Source organism: Schistocerca americana, chromosome 8 (genome assembly GCF_021461395.2).
Source record: "Schistocerca americana isolate TAMUIC-IGC-003095 chromosome 8, iqSchAmer2.1, whole genome shotgun sequence".
Lineage (NCBI taxonomy): Eukaryota > Metazoa > Arthropoda > Insecta > Orthoptera > Acrididae > Schistocerca > Schistocerca americana.
The window spans coordinates 325,524,320-325,541,220 of NC_060126.1; the positions used below are offsets into that span (position 1 = coordinate 325,524,320).

At 43.5% G+C, this 16,901-nt stretch overlaps 1 protein-coding gene across 1 annotated transcript in view; it reads right to left on the reverse strand.

The window, feature by feature from the left end:
• Positions 1 to 16,657, reverse strand: part of LOC124545811 (odorant receptor 43a-like) — a 59,644-nt gene extending 42,987 nt beyond the window's left edge. The window contains exon 1 of the mRNA XM_047124757.1: positions 15,909 to 16,657. Coding sequence (XP_046980713.1) covers positions 15,909 to 16,657 — 749 coding nt within the window. The remainder of the gene's footprint in view (positions 1 to 15,908) is intronic.
• Positions 16,658 to 16,901: the final 244 nt, after the last annotated feature.

Consider the following 16,901-nt stretch of genomic DNA (forward strand, 5'->3'; position numbering starts at 1 on the left):
CAGGCGGCAACTGTGGTGGAACTAATATCAGACTTAAATGATGGGCAGAGTACAAGTGTGTCTCACCACATAGTGCATTGAACACTCCTGACGATGTGTCCCCTCAGTTGACAAGCCGTGCGTGTATCAATGTTAACCCAATGTCATCGCCAACTACGACTGAAATGGGCACATGGCCATCAGCACTGGACCTTGGCACAATGGCAAATCATTGCATGATTTGAAGAATCCCAATAACTTTAATCTTGCCGATGGGATGGCTCGAATCCATCATCTTCCAGGGAAACGGCTCCTTGCCAACCAAACTTAGGGTAGAGACAAGCTGACAGCGGCTCCATTAAGCTCTGGGGAACATTCACATGGACATCCATGGGGCCAGTGAAAGCAGTGGAAGGCACCATGATGGCCAAGGACAATCATACACTGGTTTCCGATCTCATACACCCCTTCATGATATAATGTTTCCCGATCACAGGGGCATTTTTCAGCAAGACAATGCACCTTATCAAAAGACCAAGAGTCCGATGGAGTGGGTCAGGCAACACAGGGCGAGTTCCAGGTGATGTGCTGCCCCCCCCCCCTCCCTCAACCAGCCAGATCTGAAACCACATCTCGGATCTGATCGAATGGGGCATCAAAGGATCATTGCCCCCTCTCCATAATTTATGAGAATTAAGTGAAATGTGTGTCCAGATGTGTTGCCCACTCCCTCCAGCGACCTATCAGGGCCTCATTGCTTCCATGACATGATGCATCACCACTGTTATCCGTGTCAGAGTTGGACATCCTGGCTATTAGGTGGTTAGTCATACTTTTCTGGCTGGTCAGTGTGATCTGGAGATCTAGGATGTATCTGTGTAACAGTTGAAATTGATAATGCTTGACGAACTGTCTTTCTTCTATTGTGAACACATATAGCCCAATTACTCTGTGTGTGCATGTTTCTGTATCTCGTGCAGGGGCTCCCAGACCATACCCCTCGGACCTATCGCCGATGTATCCATCTCTGGACCTACCTCGGACGTAACATGGGTGGATCCCTCTCCAGTAGCTACCTCAGACTGAATGTGGAGTGCACCCACCTCTGGATACTATCGCAGTTGTAACACTGGTGGATCCAGCTCAAAAGCTTCCTCAGATCAAACACAGGGTAGATTCACCTCTGAACGCTACCCCTGACTCTATCCCTAAAATACAGTGGACAGTGGGGAACCGAAGAGAGTAATCAACACATGCACATACAAAAATAGCACATTTAGGCAATGCGTATTAACAATAGGATAAAGCCAGTGTCTCAATTATTATTTCAATCTGTTACATGCATTTTGTAGCTTTAGAGTGTATACAAAGTTTTGACACCCATTGTTGGACTGTTTTTTTCTGATTAACATACGAGACACTACAAATGTATGTCATCGTTCTCACGTGGTCATGGAGTGACATTTTGTATGAATTAGTATGAATAAAAGTGTATTTTTTAAATTGCCTGTAGTCAGCACATCACAACCACTGCAGTCAATGTGTTGTTTAGCGCATGTAAGGGCTGCGATCAGCACTGTACACCATGGCCATTAAAATTGCTACACCACGAAGATGACGTGCTACAGACGCAAAATTTAGTCGACAGGAAGAAGATGCTGTGATATGAAAATGATTAGCTTTTCAGAGCATTCACACAAGGATGGCGCCGGTGGCGACACCTACAACGTGCTGACATGAGGAAAGTATCCAACAGATTTCTCATACACAAACAGCAGTTGACCGGCGTTGCCTGGTAAAACGTTGTTGTGATGCCTCGTGTAAGGAAGAGAAATGCGTACCATCACGTTTCCGACTTTGATAAAGGTCGGATTGTAACGTATCGCGAATTGCGGTTTATCTTATTGCGACACTGCTGCTCGCGTTGGTCGAGATCCAATGACTGTTAGCAGAATATGGAATAGGTGGGTTCAGGAGGGTAATACGGAACGCCGTGCTCGATCCCAAGGGCCTCGTATCACTAGCAGTCGAGATGGCAGGCATCTTATCTGCATGGCTGTAACGGATCGTGCAGCCACGTCTCAATCCCTGACTCAACAGATGGGGACGTTTGCAAGACAACAACTATCTGCACGGACAGTTCGACGACGTTTGCAGCAGCATGGACTATCAACTCGGAGACCATGGCTGCGGTTACCCTTGACGCTGCATCACAGACAGGAGCGCCTGCGATGGTGTTACTCAACGACGAACCTAGGTGCACGAATGGCAAAACGTCATTTTTTTGGATGAATCCAGGTTCAGTTTACAGCATCATGATGGTCGCATCCGTGTTTGGCGACATCGCGGCTAACGCACATTGGAAGCGTGTATTAGTCATCGCCATACTGGCGTATCACCCGGCGTGATGGTATGGGGTGCCATTGATTACGCGTTGCGGTCACCTCTTGTCCGCATTGACAGCACTTTGAACAGTGGACGTTACATTTCATATGTGTTACGACCGTGGCTCTACTCTTCATTCGATCCCTGCGAAACCCTATATTTCAGCAGGATAATGCACGACCGCTTGTTGCAGGTCCTGTACGGGCCTTTCTGGATACAGAAAATGTTCGACTCCTGCCCTGGCCAGCACATTCTCCAGATCTCTCACCAATTGAAAGCGTCTGGTGAATGGTGGCCGAGCAACTGACTCGTCACAATACGCCAGTTACTACTCGTAATGATCCGTGGTATCGTGTTGAAGTTGCATGGGCATCTGTACCTGTACACGCCATCCAAGCTCAGTTTGACTCAATGCCCAGGCGTATCAAGGCCGTTATTACGGCCATAGGTGGTTGTTCTGGGTACCGATTTCTCAGGACCTATGCACCCAAATTGCGTGAAAATGTAATCACATGTCAGTTCTAGTATAATATATTTGTCCAATGAATACCCGTTTATCATCTGCATTTGGTCTTGGTGTAGCAATTTTAATGGCCAGTAGTGTATGTTAATAGGAGGTTTTTTCCTCGTTTGACGAGTGGAACAAAAAGAAGAGGAACAAGTAATTTCGCAGTAGCTTTGTAGATTCTTGCTGGCCTGGTGTGTCAATTCCATCCCCGTTGGGTGCTAAAGAACTCTGGTACTGTAAGCAATTATAGCACAAATATTATTGTGTATCGACATGTAGATTATGGAAAAGCGGCCTGCCCTGTTAAAGAGTAACAGGTCAGGCATAAGCCGGTCTTGAACTTCTCTGTGGTTGCAGGCGCTTTGGGGTGGTAGATCTCACATGCACACACAGAAAAGCCTAATGCTACCAAGACACTGCCTCTATCCTTAATGCATTTCAAACTAATCTGGAATGTGTGATTCTCAGAATCGTCAACAGCCAGTGGTATCCTCCCATTAAATGAAGTGTAGGTCTATGTCATTACGTCACACATTCAACGAAAGAAGGTAGTGATGTGGAGCAAAAAAGCATTGTCTACATGTGGGGCACTCAATTGAACATTTCTTCAGAACTATTATCATGAGTGTCATAATCGACCATTAATCTGAATTCCAGGGAAGAGGATCCGGTAAAGCACTCAGCCATGTACTCTATAAGTACTCCCTTGTGTATGATTCAGTAAATGTGGGTGCAGCCTTTTCTTTCTTCCAAAGGATACCTCCACTAATCACACATCCTTTAATGTCCAAATTACTGCTGGTGATTTTTACTTTATATAACGATATCTAGCTTGCAATAGAAAGTGCCCGATGTATATAGATCATACATCAATGTACCACATATTTAATGTTTGGGAGCATTACAAGATATCACGTTCCCCTACCAAATTTGATATGAAGCATCAGGATTTGGAGGTATATGTCATAAAGTCAAAAGATGATAAAGAACACACTGTGCTGAACAAACAGGTAAAGCATAAGTGGCCTAGAACTATGCGATAGAAAGCCAAAAGAAGTTGAAGAGCACACAGTGCAAAATAAAAACAAAGATCGACAGCGTAAAGTAGATGGACTGCTCCTCAAAAGTAAGAAATTCGTTGTTATTCTCTGAGGCTGAGACACAACACTACTTCTGGATTAAAAATATGCCTCGCCAATTTTTATTCCAGTTGTCAAAATATAGCATTGCAACGCATTTTTGTCAGAAGCCTCAACCGATTCTGTATGCAGAAGTATTTAGAAAAGCATCTAACTCATTGCTCCAGTCAGGAACAGGTACATGTGGAAAGTGCCTTCTGAAACAAACAACTTCTTAAAGTTTGAGAATGCACACCAGCAGTAGGGATGTGCCTTTGTTGTATATGTGGGTTTCCAATGCTTCCTACGCCTTGTAGAATCCTGTGAAGATGACCACATTGCCTCCCATATAACCTTCACAGAACAGCATGTGCCATATGTGGTAGCACACAAAATTGTATGCTCATATGATACCACTGTGGAATACCTCGTGTCATCTATTGAACATAATGCAGTGGGATGGTTGCTCACTAACCTTGAAGATCTTATATGACATGTTGATCCACTTTATCACAACATTTCCATAATTAATTTGCTGGAGAATGCCTTATTATGAGGAGGCAGTTGACTGTCCTCTGTATTGGCTGCTATTGTGTAGCAAAATTGGAAACTCCGTGAAGAGACCACTGTCATCAAGCGGGAAGATCTCTGGTTCAGCAGAAAATGGGTGCGACTTGAAATACCAACTACCATAAGACTTACCTGTTCTCTTCCATAATTTGAGAAAGTATGTTTCTTACTTCCTTTTTCATAACTAGGGATAATTTAGGGCTGAAAATGAAAAAAATCAGGGTCGCATGTGACACTTTCAAAGCATATATTTCACTTTTCGAGCGTACCGCATTGAGAATAACGCTCTGTTTCCTGGATACGCTACGTTTTATGCATGTGTTTCTTCAAAAACTTTCTGAAACAATTGTCAGGAGAACGTGGATGTCATAGCAGATACATATTCATATGATGCAAAGTTCGGCTTGTGAAAAGTACCTGGATTCGAAGATGAGACTCGATGGAAAGCTATTGCCAGGCATAGACACAATCTCCAGTAAACTTACAGGCACAGACACAATTGATGGTGGATACAGGCATGCAGTCAATGTCTGGCAGGATTTCAACATTCCTGATGTATGGGAGTATGCTAGAATATACCTGAACGCAGACTTACACCGGCTTGCAGATAATTTTGAGAATTTCCAGGGTGAGCGCATATATACACACTGGACACAGCCTTCTATTACACCACATCAGGGCTTTCGTGGGACACAGTGGATAAAAAAACATGTGTCAGCATCTAACTGTCGAAAGATGTTGACATGCTACTCTTTTTCGAACACAGAATTCTCAGTGGGGATTGCTATTGTATGCAGACGTACACAAAGGCAAGTTCGTGGGGCTTACATAGAAAGTTTATACGTACCATAAACAAACAAAATTTCAACCAAAGTCGGGATAAGGCTGTGTATCGTGTGAACTCAATAACTTTCAGTCAGTGATTAGAAGGAGTGTCTGCTCGGTGGTGTCAGTAGTTCTCCGTCTCGACCTCAGCATATGGGCCGCTAGGTGGTGTTTCGACTGAGAGACAAGGGGGTACACAGTGCATCACAGCTGAAAGTGGGTCTATCATGTCATGTTGACAGGCAGTTCATCTGTGACGATATGATCCGAACCCTCCCGGTAGCACAGTATTCACTTGAGTTATTGAGGGTGGATGAGAGTTTATTTGTAAATAGTGTGTGTACATGATGTGGCGCAATAGTAGTATGGACTATTAGGTATCGCTGTGCCTGACTAACACAGGGTGTTCCAGAAATGTCGTGACGAGCTTCGAATAGCTTTAGAGAGTGTGTTGAAAAACAATTCTAGGAGAGCAATCTGTGTCCGTAAAAGCCCTCCAACGATGCTACACAGAGCTGAAGCTGTAGGCGCTGCCGCCTGCCATTAGACCACCCCTTCGGCCGCGGACGTGCCTTTCTACGCTAATGAATCATAGGAGGAACCTCTCGGAATGTTGCTTGTTATGCAGTGACCGCGACTGACTGCCGTGACTGCTAGTGGGGAAGATGAAGCTCGCTGCTTCGTGGACAAGCCCTTACTCCCGTGAGGAGGTGGGGGAGGACATTAGAGTTTAACATCCCGTCGACATCGAGGTCATTAGAGACGTAGCTCAAGCTCGGATTAGGGGAGGATCGGGAAGGAAATCGGCTATGCCCTTTCAAAGGACCCTTCCCGGAATTTGCTTGAAGCGATCTAGGGAAATCACGGAATATCTAAATCGGGATGACCTGATGCGGGTTTGGTCCATCGTCCTACCGAACGTGAGTCCAGTGTGGTAACCACTGCGCCACCTCGCTCGGTTTTCTCCTATGAATAAGATACACTGTTGCCTTGGTGGATGGCGGTAATGGACACAGGTTTCCATTGTCAGTTTATCTTTCTCCTGTATACCGAAAAACGATAGAGCCTTTACACAGTTCAAGGGAAAAAATGAAGTGCAGTGTCCAAAACCAACATCTACTGAGGCAACAGAGCGTCTCATTCATGGGAAACAAGGCCCTTCTAAGTGGTAGCTAGCTCCATCATCTCCATATGAACGAAATGTCGACACCTACGGAGGAAGCAAAGATTGACTCTACTAAGGATCTGTAGGACAGTGAATGATTGACGCTAAAGGAAGAGACAATGGGAAGTCATCATATGTCAGATACATACTAAAACTGGCAAAGCATAGCTGGCATCAACAATGCACAAAAAATTATGCGGCTCTTCTTCAAGCCTACCGAACTGCAAACTTGAATATAAATGGTATTTCCGTTCACGTAAGTTAAATAGCCTGAACGATTTTTTATATGCAGTCGATATCGACTATGCTTGGTTCAAGAGTAAATGGGTATAATGCTATTTTTAACTCTGGGAATTGAAGTGAACTAACGAAAGAAGGAATTGTCGTTAATGACGTTGGAACACTTCCTAGTAGTAGAGGAATTGCTTGCACATTCCGTAACACGAGTATTATCAATATCTACGCACCGCAAGGAAGCAGTACCCGACACGACAGAGCAGTTTCTCAAACAGGAAATTACTCATCTGTTTGGTGTGCGCCACGACAGCATCATAATTTCGGGAGACTTTAACCGTGTTTTAAATCAGAAAGACCAAGACTCCAGTTTTAGCGCGTCCATTGAGATAGCATACATAGTCAAAGAGTTTAGACTATATTATATGTGAGTGATTAAAAACGACGACGTGCCTGACTTTATTTTCATTTCGAACACTTCAGTGAGCCACTTGAGAAGATCTACGTGTCTAGCAACTTGAAAAACTGAATGATTCCAACCGAGGTGTGGCCCGTAAGCTTTTCCAACCATGCTAGTTACATATCCACATTAGATATGGAACGCCAGAAAGCCGTTGACTGCAGGGACATGGGCATTAAATGACGGGTATCTGCAGGATACCGCAGGTCGCGAACTTCCTAGCAAGGAGGAAATATGAGAGGAAGTTTACTTCTTATAACTTTGCTTTGACATGGTGAATTCAATAAGATTAACCGAAACTATGAAAAGCGGTAATTGATTATTCGCGCGAAAAAACTTTCTGGTATAAGAAAACGGTTGCATTCTTTTATCAGTGTCCGAGAGATCGCTACAAACTAGATGCAACGGCCACTGGAAACTATATATCCAGATCAAGAACATAAAATCAAAAATTTTAGCTCTGAAGCGCAAACATTTACAAGAACACGAAGTTTAGTTGAGAAGACAGGACACCGTTTTCCACGAAAAAGCATCGGTTTCTTACGTTGCACGCGAAAGAAACAGGGTGCAAGCGAAAATTTTTACACAAGCGAAAATGGAACCGTTTTAACCACCCAACATAAAATTAAAGAAGAAATATATAGACATTTTGCACAAATTATGTCCCAGAGTGCTATTGATAACAACGCACAGGCAGAAAAACTGTGCAGAAATTTTCACGGGAAACTTTTCATTATAGAGTCTCACATTCTTACAGAGGAGATGGATGAAGGTGATACACATACCGCAATAGCATTTAGTCCGGAAAAGAAATCGCCTGATCAAGATGGCAAACCTGCAGAGTTTTCCAGGTCTTCTAGGCCCCACTGACACGTAAATTGTTACAAATATATAACGAACTTACGAGACTTGACTCGAAATCCAGAAAGACTACATGGAAGAAACGGTTGTACTCATTCCAAGACACCCACAGAGTGTCTCTTGGAAACCTATGACACATCGCACAGCTTAGCAGTGACTACAAAATAATGGCCGGCATCATAGCACGTAGTCTCAAAAGAATGATACATGAGGGCAAACGAGCCGATTAAACAAGTAGAGGCAAGGATATATCGATCCTCCACACTATGTATTGTTATATAGGCATTACAGCTACAGTGGAAGCTCTTGAAATTGGATATACAATAAAGTCACTTGACTTTGAAAAGTTTTTTGACATGGTTAACCATCGATATCTCCTAGAAACAACGAGCGCCTTGAGGTTTTCACTATGCTTTATTAAAATGTTACGTAGAATAATTAAGAACGAGTCATCAAGAATTATGATCAACGGTCAGTTGTCGAGGAGTTATGATTTGAATAGTTCAGGGGTGCATTGCTGCCCGATTTCGATGGCCTTGTGTTCCTTCCATCGCTATTAAACCTCTGCTCGTCACTCTGCAGCATTATCTTCGAGGATTACACGGGCGAGTCTGCAAGGGATACGCCGACGATATAAGTTTGTAATAACAAACGTAACCGACATACAGGTCGCAATACACATTATACGCCCATACGAAATAGGGTCAGGTGCAAGTAGGCAAAATCAAGGATAATGAATATAGGACGATGACTTCTCGGGCAAAACACTGAGGAAATAAAAGTGGTCTCCCACACGCATACATTAGTAATCGAGTATAGGTGTAACATAACAAACACCATCTTGGCCAGCTACAAGAACATCTGGCTGCATATTGCAGTCCAGGCACACGCTTCAGAAACCTGCACGATGTTCAGAGAGCAGGACTGGCAAATATACACATAATATCATAAATGAACTATGTGGCCCAGTTGTTACCAATACCAAAGGACATATATATGAGAATAATGTCAGCATTGGGACGCTACATGAGCTGCGGCAATAATTTCACAGTAAAATTCGGCAGCCTATCTCTTTCGGTAGAAAACGGAGGGCTATACCTCACTGACGTCAGTGTTAAATCGCAATTGTATACTTGTGTACCACCTTCAAGCCCAATAGTTTAACACCCCATTTACTGAATGAGATCACTCCTGTTAATGTGAATACGCCCTTACATGTGCAGCACATTCCAAACCGTTTTTATCATTTCAAGTAATTTTTAATATAATTTAGTTGTATCCAAATGGCACTCACTGCTAAAAGTATGGCAAAAGTTAAAGGTTGAAATTAAGAGAGTATAAGAACAGGAATGTGACAGAGCAGACATACTACGACAGGAAGAATATTTGGAAAAAAACATTAGTACTGGAACTTACCTTCGCATGTGAAAGCGTCTTGGCACAAGGCTGTGAACAGAAAAACACCTACCAACTCCAAATTTCACTCCATCCACCTAACAGGGCCCTCTCTGTATGCTTCCTGTATTTGAATAGATACTGAGGAACACACATTAATTTGTGATAAAGTGTAGGACATCTGGCAAACTATTACGCAGAAGTTAGATTGCATCTTTAAGATAGCACCAGTGTCACACCAGCAGACCTTTTAGACACAGATGAAGCTGAATACCCGAAAACGAAAAGGAATGCCTACAGTTGGTATAAGCGACATTCTATTCATTGGATCCTCACAGGAGATGCCAAATGTAAGGAAGGTTTTTTGGTATATCTTACCACGCAGAATCACAAATTATCCGAGACGAAAAAATGTAAGGAGACACATATAATTTTTTTGAAATACGCAACACGAGAGGTAGAATCACCATTGTGTTGCGTTATGGAACAGTGTGCCTTTTTGGTTACATGTCAATTACTTTTTCTCATTCATTTGGATAACAATAATGTGCAGAAGAACATTATTTAAACATTATTTAAAAAAGAAAACTAGATGACACAAGAAAGGAAAGCAATCCTATTCGTTTTATAGTGCATGATTCTTTCCCACAATTTTTTTAAATCAGGAGGATGACATTTTCTTGTATTCTGTGAAGAGAGTTGAGTTACAATTTATGTTTATCTCACACCAATCTTTAATTTCCTACTGTGAGGATTAGAAGATGTGCAATAGAAAATGCTCCAAATTCAAGGCGAATAAAACATTTCATGGTAAAGTTATTTTCATTTCAAGATAGTTGATGCCGACGCAAAAGAAGGCGAATTTGGAGAGCACAAGACGTGGCTGAAGGGGAAGAAGGAAGTTCCCCAACCCCCGCCTCCCACAAGAAAAAAGAAAAGAAAACGAAGTGGGCTATGGTAAGGCGCTTGCTTGATAACGGATACATCACGGGACGTATCTTAGGTGGGAAACGAATTTCTTGTCTGTCTTTTATGTGGCAATCACCTCTCAATAATATAGAGACTCACCACAAACAAAACGTGTTTTGGATTCCATTTTGTCTGTTGGATAACTGGCTAAGAAAACGCAATTCGTCGATATGACGTCGAATCAGAACACTCACCACAGGACGACAAACCACGCGAAAGTGTTTATACGAAAATCCTCCTTCTATATGTGTTGTAAATCTAAGTTCCACGCAGCCCTTTTATACCTATACTTCGAGGCTAACTGCAGGAACTAGTAGGGATTTTGATACGGTTTCTCGAATAGAGACATTGACTAACGAGGGGGGTTGGTGTTGGTTCAAATGGCTCTGAGCACTATGGGACTCAACTTCTGAGGTCATTAGCCCCTAGAACGTAGAACTAGTTAAACCTAACTAACATAAGGACATCACACACATCCATGCCCGAGGCAGAATTCGAACCTGCGATCGTAGCGGTCTCGCGGTTCCAGACAAGAGAGGTTGGTGTATATATAAATATTTGATGCATATTTACTGAGATATGGTGAATAACAGTCCCTGAATACGTTTTTATGTCTGCATATGAAGGCTTCTTTGAGATACTACTGTACAGATTTTGATTCATCCGATGGAGGGGCACAGTCTTCCTTGTCGACAAATGATGAAAGGGTCACACCCTTAGTGGGTTGCCGTCTGAAAGAGTGCTCACACTTTTCGGCGCAGCAGCCACCAGGCAAGAGGTCCATGCTGCTTAAATCGTTTAAGTTATATGAAAGCGATGATACTCAGATACCTCAAGTAGTTCACTGATAGTTATTCATAATTCCACGTAGAGCCCCTTCAAAGCTGCCTCTACGCCAGACAAATACACTGCCGAAAGAAATTAGTCCTCCTGCAAAGATGACGTCGACTTTAATCCGATGACCGCCTATGCCTGGGATATAGTGGACGTAGTGATAATGATTTCAACGTCGCCCGCCAAGAGATAGTGTAGTGGCGTAGCTATCAGAGCACCATCTGTGTCTACCCTTTAACAGGGAATGCTCACTAACAGGAGAACTAGTTTGGTGCAAACGTATGAAGCAAGGACGCAGCCATGCCACGGAGACGCACTCGTGCTCTCTACAACCAAGTGAGCAAATTTGAAAGGGGTCAAACTGTGGAGTCTGACCTTCCGAGTCTCTAGACGGTTCTTTGGGAGACCTGCCACTGGAGTTGGACGTGCTGCGTGAGTTGTGCAACGGTGCTGGTATCAGAGTTCAGGTGAATTTTCTCACGCCCGTAGAAGAGGTTGTGGACGCCTACCCACCACAGACGCCCGCCAGGATCATCGTATCGTATGGGCTTCATTGCCAGATCGTACAGCTACCACAGCTTGTGAGGCCAGACGTGTGAACAGAAGCAGTTGTAAACCGATTATTAGCAGTGGGACTACGGGCACCCACCCCTCTGTGGCCCAGCAGTTCTAGGCGCTTCAGTCTGGAACCGCGCGACCGCTACGGTCGCAGGTTCGAATCCTGCCGCGGGCATGGATGTGTGTGATGTCCTTAGGTTGGTTAGGTTTAAGTAGTTCTAAGTTCTAGGGGAGTGATGAATTCAGATGTTAAGTCCCGTGGTGCTCAGAGCCATTTCTGAACCCACCCCTCTAGCCCATCTTCCACTCACGCCACGGCACCGACATGCACGGCTCGGCTGGCGCCGTCAGAGCGTCACTTGGAATGGTGCGCCGTGGCCTTCAGCGATGTAAGCGGATTCTGACTGTACGCAAGGGATGGTCGTTTGCGCTTACGACGTAGATCACGTGAACGCTGGCTCGTAGAGTGCTTCATCTACATCTTCATGGTTACTCTGCATGTCACACTGAAGTACCTGACAGAGGGTTCATCGAACCATCTTCGCAATTCTCTATTATTCCAATCTCGTACAGCGAGCGGAAAGAATGAACACCTACATCATTCCGTACGAGCTCTGATTTCCCTTATTTCATCGTGGTGATGGTTCCTCCCTATATAGGTCGGTGTCAGCAAAATATTTTCGCATATGGAGGAGAAAGTTGGTGATTGTAATTTCGTGAGAAGATTCCGTCGCAACGAAAAACGCTTCCTTTAATGATTTCCAGCCTAAATCCTGTATCATTTCTGTGACACTCTCTCCCATGTTTCTCCATAATACAAAACGTGCTGCCTTTCTTTGAACTTTTCCGATGTACTCCGTCAGTCCTATCTAGTAACGATCCCACACCGCGCAGCGGTATTCTAAAAGAGGACGGACAAGTGGAGTGTAGGCAGTCTCCTTAGTAGGTCTGTTACATTTTCTAAGTGTCCTGCCAATAAAACGCAGTCTTTGGTTAGCCTTCCCTACAACATTTTCTATGCGTTCCTTCCAATTTAAGTTGTTCGTAATTGTAACAGCTAGGTATTTAGTGGAATTTACAGCTCTTAGATTGGACTGATTGATCGTGTAACCCAAGTTTCGTTATTTATGGTCAACTGCTACTTTTCGCACTATTCAGATATCTTTTCTGAATGGTTTTTCAGACTGTTTTGATCTTCTGATGACTTTATTAGTCGATAAACGACAGCGTCAACTGCAAACAATCGAAGACGGCTGCTCCGATTGTCTACAAAATCGTTTATCTAAATAAGGAACAGCAAAGGCCTATAAGACTACCTTGGCGAACGCCAGAAATGACTTTTGTTGTACTCGATGACTTCCGTCAATGACTACGAACTGTGACCTCTCTGACGGGAAATCGCAAATCCAGTCAAAAAACTGAGACGATATTCCATAAGCACGTAATTTCACTACGAGCCGCTTGTGTGTTACAGTGTCAAAAGTCTTCCGGAAATCCAGAAATTCGGAATCGATCTGAAATCCCTTGTCAATAGCACTCAACACTTCATGTGAATAAAGAGATAGTTGTGTTTCATAGAAACGATGTATTCTAAACCCAAATTGACTGTGTGTCAATAGACAGTTTTCTTCGAGGTAATTCATAATGTTCGAACACAATATATGTTCTAAAATCCTGCTGCATATCGACGTTAACGATATGAGACTGTAACGTAGTGGATTAATCCTACTACCTTCGTGGTACTAAATTCGCCCAAGACATACTGGTCCCACCTCCAGGCGTTATGTCCTGGGGTGCGATAAGCCAGAACTCTCGTTCAAAATTTTTGTTTCTGGAGGGGATGGTAAAGAACGCTCGGTACGTGCAGAATGTTACTGAACCTTTTCTTTTTCCATTCATACAAAAGGAGGGTGATGTGTTGTTCCAACAAGATAATGCTCGCTCACACACTGCCTATGAAACTCAACGTGTCCTGCAAGACATGCAGCAACTTCCCTGGCCAGCATGATCTCCGGGCTTGTCTCTAATCGAGTACGTGTGGGATATGATAGGCCGACAAGTGGCTCGTGTGACTTGTCAACAAACAACTGTCAGAGAATTAAGTGAACACGTCGAGCGGGCGTGAACGTCCCCCAGGACAGTACTGGCCGTCTGTGGGATCGACTGGATATCAAAGTCAGATCCTGCATTACTGTCCGTGCAGGCTACACCACGTGCTAATATGGGTGTTCCAACATGGGTCAGTACTTGATAACTCAGAACCGCCTGTGCTATTGATCCGTAAATGTAATCATTTCTTGTACTCCATATGCACCGTTCCAGTAATAAATTTTGAGTGAACTGGAAACCTATGAAAGGACGTACAATTACATTTCTTCCGGCAGAATAGTTATACGCGTAAGAATAGGTGGGAAGCGCTGGATCATATTATAAAGTCCCTTGTCGCGTTTTTCTGTCTATATGTGAAGACTAATCTCGAGAGCAGTTGTAGGGATTTTGACACAATTTTCACTGTGAGATAGACTGGTTATCTGTATTTATAATTTGTTGCCGCTATGGTAGACATGTCATCCGGCCACACATATTCAGTTGCACACGAGAAAAGTTGCAGCTAATCACTAACGCTTATGCCGGCCGCGGTGGTCTCGCGGTTCTAGGCGCGCAGTCCGGAACCGTGCGACTGCTACGGTCGCAGGTTCGAATCCTACCTCGGGCATGGATGTGTGTGATGTCCTTAGGTTAGTTAGGTTTAAGTAGTTCTACGTTCTAGGGGACTGATGACCACAGCAGTTGAGTCCCATAGTGCTCAGAGCCATTTGAACCATTTGCACCACTAACGCTTATATCTATGTACACAAACGAGTTCAGTAATGTACGCATGAAACTGTAAAACTCTAAATATTGTTTCGTTTGTTTTTAGTTATCTATCATATCCCACACGTACTCGATTAGAGACAAGCCCGGAGATCATGCTGGCCAGGGAAGTTGCTGCATGTCTTGCAGGACACGTTGAGTTTCATAGGCAGTGTGTGAGCGAGCATTATCTTGTTGGAACAACACATCACCCTCCGTTTGTTTTTAGTTACTTATTAATATACAAGCTACTTTGTACATGTGTTTGTATACGGTAAATGTAAGTAGAATGTAAATGTGAAGCTACAAGGTTCTATACCAAACTGTAACTTCTAGTACTGGATAGTAAAGGCATTTCATATGAAGTGTGCACGAATAAACTGTAGAAGAATTCGTTACAATTCCGACAGTTACAGATGTTAAAACACGTGTAATATGATTTCAGCAATAATCAGGGTGATTCATTTAGTCAATTATCTTACTGACGTAGCGAAAACTTCAATATTTTCATTCAGTAACTTATCTGCTGAGCGCCAGAGACAATTTAACATCTCGATTACAGTGAGGTGTAGGGAGGCAGAGTACACGTATCCGACATTTCCTGACGAATAAATTTAAATGTATTACAGCTTATCTGCATGTTCTTAATGTATGTCGTGTCTATAACTTAGTATAATTTGGCAATGGAACAATATCTACCAATATTTAAACCTTCGGAACGAGAGAAATATTTTTATGGAACAGTATTTAGATACGAGCTTCTTCAACTTAAGATGATACTACTATTCGTCATAAACAATTTCGGTTGGTTTCTCGAGCACAGGCCAAAGTAAGCTAGTTTATTGTTAGGATATTCTTTGAGATGTGGTCCGTCTATACAACTACTGAATGTATATAGCACGAAATCAAATAGCTGTTCACTTAGTTCCACAGACGGACGACTTCTCCAAGAAGCTAGTAATAGTAACGATATTAATAATAGCACAGAATTAATGAAGAAACGACAGAGAGGGAATAAGCTGGAATGAATGTGACGTAGCGCCAACATGATTTTGAAAGTTGGCAAACTATTTGTTGCAACATTTAATAAGCAATATAATAGTTAAAGAAAAATTTCGACATATTTCGTAAGCGAAAAAAAAAATACGTGTCAGCATGTGTTTGTAATCAGATATATCGTGCCCTGTGACTTACCTTAGGATATCTTGGTGAGTTTTAATACAAAGGCGCAATTCGTCGTACATGTTTTCATCAGATTTGCTGTCAAGTTCCTTCTTCTCCAAAATGGCTGTCTCTTTGCACACTATGTCCACGTCGTTTCTGATGTTCAAGAGACGGTGTACGAGGATTTCCAGCTGGGCAGCCACAAGAATCATGACGGCTGCGAACAGGCAGTCCACACCCAAGCTTATCTGACTCACCCAGACAGCCGACAGGCTTTGTACGATATAGGAGATCTCATAAAATTTGTTGTTGTGGTCCCACTGGTGCTGAACAAATGGCAGACGGCTCTCCTCTGGGTAGGCTACGAGCGGCACCGAGATCCACAAGAGAGTCTGCGACAGCATGAGCAGTAGCAGCCCCTTCGTGAGGCGCGCAGCTTTCCGGCGGGACGATGCTAAAATGGCTGCCAAGTTAGGGTCCTCTGAGCAGGACCCACGTTGGAGGGACAGCAGCTCGTCTAGCTGGTTAGCCAGGGAGTGGTACTGCCGTCTGTTGTGGACGAAGACTGCCATTTTCACGACGCCACTGCCGCCGATGAAAGTAATGAGCAGAACAAGTGTGGTTAACTCAAAGTTCCCCCAGATGAAGTAAACAGCTACAGCACGATCCACGATGACGAAAGCGCCCATCCCGACCGCGATGATAGACTGTAGTATGAACAGGTTGGTTTCACCCAGCTCCCAAATTCCCAGCACCCACAGGTGGCGGATGTTGAGCATTAGGACAGATTTGCCACTGGCTGGCCAGGACAAATTATCGTTCATTTTAGCGATCTTTGAATGTTTTATCAGAGCAATATAACAGCGAGTACCTAAGATAGTTTGGTGATTACTCTACTTTCTATTTGAATACTCCACTCTGACGACAGCTGTCCTTGTCAACTAACCATGGTGAGATACAGAGCTGAAGAAAGTCGACTCACCGCCTCTGTGGTTTACTCACTCTCTTCTGTCACTCTGACGG